This window comes from Carassius gibelio, chromosome B10 (assembly GCF_023724105.1).
Source record: "Carassius gibelio isolate Cgi1373 ecotype wild population from Czech Republic chromosome B10, carGib1.2-hapl.c, whole genome shotgun sequence".
Lineage (NCBI taxonomy): Eukaryota > Metazoa > Chordata > Actinopteri > Cypriniformes > Cyprinidae > Carassius > Carassius gibelio.
The window spans coordinates 18,488,675-18,497,845 of NC_068405.1; the positions used below are offsets into that span (position 1 = coordinate 18,488,675).

The 9,171-nt window shown below is 35.6% G+C and overlaps 2 protein-coding genes and 1 non-coding gene across 3 annotated transcripts; 1 reads left to right on the top strand and 2 right to left on the bottom strand.

The window, feature by feature from the left end:
- Positions 1 to 59: 59 nt before the first annotated feature.
- On the bottom strand, positions 60 to 3,148 carry LOC127966489 (proline-rich protein 11). Its single transcript, XM_052567501.1, has 10 exons — positions 2,996 to 3,148; positions 2,815 to 2,924; positions 2,232 to 2,373; positions 2,039 to 2,161; positions 1,771 to 1,947; positions 1,597 to 1,683; positions 1,401 to 1,513; positions 1,241 to 1,312; positions 1,041 to 1,137; positions 60 to 872 (listed from the first exon to the last, which is right to left on the bottom strand). Exons 1-10 carry the CDS (start codon positions 3,008 to 3,010, stop codon positions 831 to 833), a joined length of 978 nt encoding a protein of 325 aa, XP_052423461.1. The 5' UTR covers positions 3,011 to 3,148; the 3' UTR covers positions 60 to 830.
- Positions 3,149 to 3,350: 202 nt separating this feature from the next.
- On the bottom strand, positions 3,351 to 3,461 carry LOC127966926 (U6 spliceosomal RNA). The gene has a single exon (XR_008155750.1). It is a non-coding gene; the product is annotated as a U6 spliceosomal RNA (small nuclear RNA).
- Positions 3,462 to 4,752: 1,291 nt separating this feature from the next.
- tmem120aa (transmembrane protein 120Aa) lies at positions 4,753 to 8,574 on the top strand. Its single transcript, XM_052567505.1, has 12 exons — positions 4,753 to 4,967; positions 5,592 to 5,710; positions 5,795 to 5,911; positions 6,139 to 6,198; positions 6,358 to 6,453; positions 6,606 to 6,695; positions 6,997 to 7,062; positions 7,313 to 7,374; positions 7,479 to 7,571; positions 7,662 to 7,726; positions 8,005 to 8,073; positions 8,245 to 8,574. Exons 1-12 carry the CDS (start codon positions 4,890 to 4,892, stop codon positions 8,353 to 8,355), a joined length of 1,026 nt encoding a protein of 341 aa, XP_052423465.1. The 5' UTR covers positions 4,753 to 4,889; the 3' UTR covers positions 8,356 to 8,574.
- The last annotated feature ends 597 nt before the right edge of the window (positions 8,575 to 9,171 follow it).

Below are 9,171 nucleotides of genomic sequence, written 5' to 3' on the forward strand. Positions count from 1 at the left end.
CCTTTACTTTGTTTTTATATAAATGTACTCATTTGCACTGTAAAACCAACCAAAAAAAATCTGTAGGTACAATATTTATTAAACATTTTTAATTAATTGCAATATATTTGCCATACAAATAAAAGTGGCTTTAGAAAAATATTGCAAAAGACCCTTAAAATAAAACATTTAGAGATTGTTACATGTTGGTGTGGTGTTACCCTTCAAGCCCACAGGTAAACATACAGTAATACATCCTGAGTCTCACAGTAACATTTCTGGTTATGTCAATCTGTGCTTCATGTTTTACCACACACACACACACACACACACACACACACACACACACACACACACGCGCACACACGCACACTATCAATGGCGTATTGAGTTTATAGATCAATAACGGACTTCTCGCATCTGTACACACTTTGATACAGTACAATATTTTAAAGCCAAGTTAGTTTGCACATTCCACAGTCATTTTCAGTAACACTGACACTGAACCACATGTTCAATTATGAAGTTCTACCAATTATAGTATTAACCAGATCTAAAAACATGCTCAAGATGACGTGCATTTAATTTGCATACCGTGTGCATTTGTTATGCTTGTGAGCCTGTTTTGAAAAGGGGCGGTTCTGATAGAAAAGCAGCAGGAAGCACATTTCACATGCAACAAGTACTTAAAATAACATAGCAGCAAGTAACTTCAAATATGGACCTGTCAATAAAATAGTTACCATAGTAACATGACAGTATGAGAACCAAAGCTATTAGCGCAGTCACAGTACACATGTAAAAACACAAGACTGGCCATGCAATAAAAATAAAACAGTCAATTTCTTTGTTTAGACAGCCTTGAGTGGTGATAGTCCTTTTGTTAAAGCACTCTGCAAAAAAAACAGAAAAAGAATGAAATAAATAATTTTCAGATCATAAATTCATGATTTATATTGTTAAATAAAATGATCTTTTGAACAAATGAAACCAGCGGTCTCAAAAAGAACTTTAGAGGAATAAATTCTTTGAATCTTTTTGGGATAAAGCCGTTTACATACCAGGTACTGGTTTCCTAAACCTCTGGTCATGCTTGGATCCAGGCTTGAATCCATCACATCCTTCTCTTTGTTACACAGTGGTGTGCCGCCAGGACTCCTAAGAATATAACGAATGAGAAGTATTTTGCTAGATGTGATGTCTGCAGTTTTAGGCATGTCTTGGCTCTGATTCCAACAATACAAAGTAAAAGTGATCTTGCCTCATTAAGTTCACTTTTCTAAGCTGCACCCGAAGATTCACGGGATTTTTGGTTGGTGTCCTACAGACAGTCCTATAGAAAAAAGCACAAATAATGTACAGCAAAAACAAATGCATTGCTTCGAAGCAAAATAAATACATTTACTAATGCAGAATTTGACCTGCAAAGGCTTGATCTAGACTTCAAGGGGAGGTCAGAATTAGAGCGTCGTAAACGGACTTTCTGCAAGTCTGCGAGTGTGACCACTGGTGATCTTCTTCTCTGTGGAGACACCTGTGAACGAATGTACCATCAGAAATATCCACTCAATGCAGAATTGAATGGAGAACTGAGGACACCCGCAATCTTTCACTCACTTGCGTTTTTTGGCCTACAGTCACTTTCCTTAGTTGTACTGCTTGAAGATCTCGAAGAGTCACAGCAGTAAGGCCATTTTGCTTCTCCTGTTAGGGGACAGGAGGAAAATTAGTGCAAACCTTCATAACTTGTTTTCTCAACAAAGTGGAGTGAACTGAAAAAGAATCTATTGCCTTCAGAGAGCTAGTTTGTCTAGGTTTTGGGGGAAGTGAGGTCATCATCGGAGCAGCAAGTGTCAACAGAATCTGAGGAGGAGGAAGAGGAGGAGGTGGTGGTGGCGCAGGTGGAGAGAGCTGAACACCATCAGGCATTTCACATTGACCACCCACAGTCTTGGCCTCTCTGTACAGCTATGAGGAAATATTTTATACACATTACAAGCACTGGAATTTTGAGAATACTTCAAGAATATCCCTTTCAGTACAGCTGAACCGTTCCAACCTTTAAAGTGGAATGCAATAGTGCTATTTCTCTTTGCAGCTCCTCTACTTTTTGGTGAAGGGACTCCACTCTTTCTGAATAGCCTCTCCAGAGAAATACGGCATTCAGGAGACCAGAACAGATCTAAAAAAACAAGCAGGTCAGACACTGAAAAGCTCTTTTGAACTCTAATAAATGGAAAAAGAACACTTACTTGATTAATTGTCCTTCTGCATTTTTGCATCACACGTCCGACAGCAGAAAACAGAGCTCCAAAACTTAGTGATGAAAACAGCTGTTTAGTGGCTTGAACACTTGTCTCCTCTGTAGTCTCCACCTTTGATTGGTTTTCTGGACTGGATGGAAGTATTACCAGAAAGTTTTTTTTATATATATTACAATGGAAGTCAAAACAGGCACCAAAACTGTTTGAACACCAGCATTATTCTTCAAATATCTTCTTTTCTGTTTTCTATCATACAGATTTGGAACAACATGAGGTCGAGTAAATGATGAATGAATTCAACTATCCCTTTAAGTCTCAAAAATAAAGATCAAAGGTGTAAGCATTAAAAAAAAATACTGCTTAACAGATATTATTACAGCAAATTAAGTTATCATTTTGTCTTGAGGAATATATGCTAATATTTATCTAGCATATTTGATCTTAACACAGAAGTATATTCATGGAATCTACAGGATATGTGGTACAACAATCCTAAGCTATGCTGCAAGTGTACATTAAAAGCAATGTATGCTTTTGTAGATGCACAAGTAACGTTAATTCAGTTGCTCACGATAAGGCCGTTGATATGGCAGGAGTCCCGAGTGGCATCTTGCTCTTTTTATCCCAGGGTCGACTGCTGCCATTTCCCATCCTCCGCCGCTGAAAGGCACTGCCGAGACCCTGGGGAAAAAATACACATCGTTTAATGATTCTTGATTAACCGATTTAAGTAGCTAATAGTAACAACATACCCTGCATCCAAGCATATCCGGAGTTGCTGACAGCTGTATGTCTGATTTTGAAAACAGTTCCTTATTGTTTACCCTCCAATAGGATTGCAGCTGAAGGGGTATGGGGCGGGTTTTAACTTTTGATTGGTTAAGGAAAACGGAAAGGGTTTGATTCTGGAATGGAACGCTTTCAACCAATCACTGCAGCGGTTTGTCTGTTACCATGGCTACCATAGCATGAGCGTAAACCACTGATCTATAATAATGTTTTATATATATATAGATCAGTGGCGTAAACAAAGAGCTTGTTGTTTGATCAAAAGGAAGAACTGATTGTCTAGTCGGGTTTAATAAACATTTCGAGGAATAATATTTAAAAAAGCTAAGTTAATTCAAAGACTATAAAGTCTCATCCTTTCGCAGTGGCCATGCTAATCTTCTCTGTATCGATCCAATTTTAATATATGTTCCGCTGTGGCGATGTAACGTTACGGCGTAAAAATATATGTAAAATATATGTAAAAATACATTAAAAAGTATGGCATGAAAACCCAAAGTAATCTGTGAATTGAACTAGGTTTAAAAAGGCTAGGTTTAAAATGTGTCTTACACATCAGAACTGCAGAGACAGATTTGATCAGTTCATTCGAGAAAATGTGCGTTTTTATTGGTATGTACTGGGATATTTTTTTGTCCATGGGATGAACAATAATAAAAAAAATAATAATGATAATTATATATATATATATATATATATATATATATATATATATATATATATATATATATATATATATATATATATATATATATATATATATATATATATATAAATCTGATGTTCAGTAATGAAATCATATTCAGCAGTGCAAAGCCAACATGAGGCCAAATCGAGGATTTGTACAGCAACTTTCTGGCTGGGAACTTCAGACTCTTGGGAAGAGAGTGACGGATATATCATAACCCAACTACTGACAATAACAACATTTAACAGAAATGTGCATATTCATATTCACGGACTTTCTACAATTACTGATGATACAGACTCATAGATTTTATTTAATGTTAATAAACATTAAAATAATATATAAAACAACTACTTTCTCTAAATTCACGATAGACAATATTAGAATGTAGAAAATGGTTAAGATTTTCATACACTTTAACACACACACACAAACACACACACGTTTGTTTTTGTGAAAAGTGGGGACATCCCATAAGCGTAATGGTTTATATACTGTACAAACTGTATATTCTATGGCCCTACACCAACCCTACACCTAACTTTGTGCATTTTTACTTTCTCAAAAAAAAAAAAAAAAACTAATTCTGTAAGATTTATAAGCGTTTTGAAAAATGGGGACATTGGGTTATGTCCTCATAAGTCACCCTATCCTTGTAATACCTGTGTCATACCCATGTCATTATACAGAGTTGTGTCCTGATATGTCACAAAAACAAGAGCAAAAACACACACACACACACACACATAATGTGTTGTAAATTTAATAAACCTTTTAAAACGCGCTGCTGTCACTCCTATGACATAATAAGAGGTTCTGTCTACAATTTCAACACTGACCCTGAACTCTAGTTATTCACATTTGGTATATCCCATATCCCCTCTGCCTCTTTATGGGCGTCTGTCACGGAAGAAGGCAGTCAGTAGGCCTTCAATGACGTATCTGTCTTGTTTTGAAAGCGCTCATTGGTCAGATTGCTGGAAGGGGCGTTTCATTATGCCGCGGGATCGGTCTCTGATTGGCTACGCTTTTGTAAAGCTGCGTTCAGATGACAGACGTCTGTCAAGATAGCGAGGCTCTCCGACTCCGAGAACGGTGGAACAGACCGTTACCCTCTTCACTCTTATCAGGGAACACTAACGTTACCTTTCATCAAATACACTCTGAAAATGTTATTTAACCCGACTGGTTTGACCGAATGTTTACAAGAATGGGAGGATCTGGAAAAAGACTATCAACAAGTTCAGGTGAGGAGTCTTTCTTTCGCCACTGCTAATCAGATAGCACAGCTCTGAACTATGAGATCCTACTCTTCTATCTTTAAATGTTTTTATATACAATATATATTTTTTATTTACAAATATATCGAAGTATCGCTATGAATAGCTAATTGTATCGATATGCTTCAGCTTTGAGCACTAGCTGCTTAGCAATTCTCACAGCAAAAACTCACAGCATAATAGTGGTAAAATAAAATAAAAAACATATTTTTAGCTTGTTATTAATAAATGGCACATTCAATTCCCACAAAAAAGTGTAATTGCTATATATGAAGTATTTTGCATGGCATTTGTATGGGTCAATGCCAAACAAAAATGTTCAATATCATAAAAAGAAGAATTGTTGATACAAGTGTCAAGTTAATAGAAATATCAGCCCTTGATTAATAACGGTTTCAAGTATTTATGAGAAACATACACACAATTATATATATATTATTATGAGAATCTAAAAATGTTGGATAGGCCACACAGATTGTGAAATAAAATAAATAGCAATAATAAGCCTTTAAATACACCAAAAATATCAAAATGACTGTTCATCTTGAGATGGGTATATACAAATTTGTGATGTCTATATTTGTTGCACAGGAGACACATCGACTTTACAAACAAAAGCTGGAGGAGGTTTCGAAACTGCAGGATAGCTGTTCTTCTTCAATTGCACGGCAGAGAAAAAAAATAAAGGATCTCAATGAATCCCTGCAGGAGTAAGTCATGAGTTATATATACTTTGGCTACAAATAAATGTCATTGAGCTATATCTTCTATTAATTATTATTTTTCTTTCATAGATGCAGAGCGGGAGTGAGTCCAGAAGATGTAAATAAAATAGACGAGATCCAAGATTTTATAAAGGAAAGATCAAATGTCTTCTTTGAGATGGAGGCCTTCCTTCCAAAGAAAAATGAGTAATCACCCTGTCGCACCCTCTTTTAAAATACACATTATCAGCATTTACTATTCAAAGCAGGTCATACAGTTCTGTATTTGCCTGTTTCTAATTTAGTGTTGACTAAAGGTGTGGTATAGAATTCATATTGGTGTGTGGATTTGCAGTTTAGCTTGTTAAAACTATACTATGATTCAGCAAGCACTTGATGCTAACATGAAATACTTGTCTCTGTGTCTGTTCCAGGTTATACCTCAGTCTTGTTCTCGGAAATGTTAACGTTACACTCCTTAACAAACAGTCCAAGTAAGTTCTGTGAACAGTCCTATGAGATTCAGATGTTCTGAAATATTGTAACACCACAATCATCCTCTTTAAACATTGTGGTGTCACGAAATCCAGTCATGTTAATGAGTCATGAATCATGTGATTTGTCTAACTTTTGCCTGTTTCTCAATTGCACAGGTTTGCCTATAAAGATGAGTATGAGAAGTTCAAACTATACTTGACTGTGCTGCTCTTGTTGTTCTCATTCACCTGTCGGTTTTTGGTCACCTACAGGTACATGCTCAATTTTTTAAGAGTTGGTCTTTTAATTTCTTGTAGAAACTGCTGTTTAATCATTGATTATATGTAATGCTGCATGTTTCACTAATAAATGTCAAATAATCAACCGAGCTTATTTTTGTCTTTCTTCCATTGTGTTTTGACAGGGTTCTAGATGCACTTTTCAACTTCCTGTTGGTGTGGTATTACTGTACATTGACAATAAGAGAGAGCATCCTCATTAATAATGGCTCCAAGTACGAATAATCATATGATTATACTCTTAAAAATAAAGGTTCATTTCATGTAATACATGTAACACTGCTGTTAAATAAAGGATAAAGTGAGACTAAAGAAAGAGAAATAAAGACACAATGAACCCTAAAGAGGTAAAACAAAAGTGTTCTTTTGGGGAACACTTCTTGGTTCTATGGCATCATAGTGAAAACCTCCTTTTGAAACCTTTATTTTTATTTACAGTGTCTGTAGTATAACACGTCTTGACATTAGTACTACTGGTTATTCCTTTAAAGTTTCATTACTTGGCATGTGTTTCAGGATCAAGGGCTGGTGGGTGTTTCAACACTATGTCTCAACGTTTCTCTCTGGAGTAATGCTGACCTGGTATGACAAACTTACATTTTTTTAACACTGTGAGATATTACAACATTACATCTTTGAATCTTTGGTACTTTAATAAAGAGTATTTTCATTCATCAGACGAATCTGGTTTGATTAAATGCTTGAATTGAACTGTTTTTAAGTAGGCTAGTACACTTATAGTCATTTCTGAGGAACAGTAGAAGTGTGAAAAAGACTGAGATGGTATGTGTGAATATCTGATGCGTGTCAGCTGTTCATGTGTGTCTCACAGGCCAGATGGTGAACTCTACCAGATGTTCAGAAATCAGTTCCTGTCCTACTCCATGTATATAAGTAAGAACTGCTGCCTTACACCATTAGTGACATTTCCAATGTAATAATGATTTATTGTTTGTTTAATTTATTCATTCATTTTTCGTTGTTTGTTGTCCCTTCAGATTTTGTCCAGTTTCTCCAGTACTATTACCAGAGTGGCTGCTTATATAGACTCAGAGCTCTTGGAGAAAGACACAACATGGACCTCACAGTTGGTGGGTAGTGTGTTGTTTTTTTAATCTATTTTTCCTTATTATATTGCAGAATGATCAGCTAACACGTTTTCACATGCGCTTTATGATCAGAGGGGTTTCAGTCCTGGATGTGGAGGGGTCTGACCTTTCTACTGCCTTTCCTTTTTTTAGGCCATGTAAGTTTGATACTATATTTGTTAATCTTGGGTTATTTTGCAATAAATGCAATCATCTTGCATGGACAAACAGCTCACTTCCTGTTTTGTGGCAATGTAATCATTGTTGTAAAGACTTCTTCTTTGGCACAGAGTATCAGTTTATAATTTACCAGTACCAGAAAAAAGAAGACCACTTAATACTAACATAAAATGTTGACATGGATATTCAGAAAAGTTCTGGTGTAATTCTATTGTTATTATGCGGTGGTTCTAACCGTCTTATTATGTTCATCCAGTTTTTCCAGCTTTATAATGGAATTAAACTCTTCCAAATGGCCCAGCTTCCAGAATGGAAAGAGTGGCAGGTCAGTTTTTCAAAATAATTTAAAATGTTTACATCATGTGCCAACATATATTAAGCTAAATTACATTATATTTAACTATCCAAGATGTCTATATTGCTTTAAGCCAGAAGTATTAGTGTATCTTTTTTTGTGATTATGTTGAAATCATTTGTAATATGTTATTTTTCTTAGGTTCTCATGTGCGGATCTACTTTCCTCGTTCTGTTCATGGGAAATTTCTTCACCACTCTTGGTGTTGTTTACCACAAATACATGGATCAGGACAAAGCCAAAGCTTTATAAATGACTGCGACAAAGGCACTGCTGAACTCTTGATTAAAGCAATTAATGCTTGAAATGTATGTTTTTTTATGTTTTATATTAATGTTTGTTTGTTGTTCAACCTGGCTAAGTTATGATTTTTGTAAATGTGTCACAAAGTGTAAGGGATGGAATGTATTTTCCCTAAACCTAAAATATTTAATATTTTGCCTTCATTTTATATTAAAGCACTAAGTGTCATGGTGTTTTGCCATATTCCATGTGTCAAAGAAACATATAACTGTGTGTTTGTTTGTTTCCCCCCCCCCCCCATATTTTTACACCTCTGGCCTATGTTTAAAGCTGATTTGAATGAGCTAGTTAATGATCTTAAAGACAGATATGGAAATCATTGGCTATCAGTGGTATTGTTCCACAATGTCACCACATGACTTTACCATCATAGGACTATGACACCTTCATGTTAGTAAGAAGCCTGTGTTGTCAGCAATTTTCTAGGAAAATGTTAATTCATTTTCAGATATTTTCAAGAACTGATTGAGGAAGCCCTGTCAAGCAGAAATGGGAAATAGAAATATCCCTTAATTGCCTTCAGCAGACCATTTGGTCCAAGGTTTTTACTACTGTAAAATACATTTAATCAGCTTGCATTTTAAACCAAAAATTCCAGTCAAGAATTCACCATATTGAGCATAACAGTTTTTAAATTATTTTGTCGTTATAGTGGACAACATAGCATTTATAATCGACAAATAACTCAGAATGACTTTACGGTCTCAGACTGTCGCCCTTTAATTCTAAGTGGGGAGAAAATGCTGCAATGGACACGTTAGAATA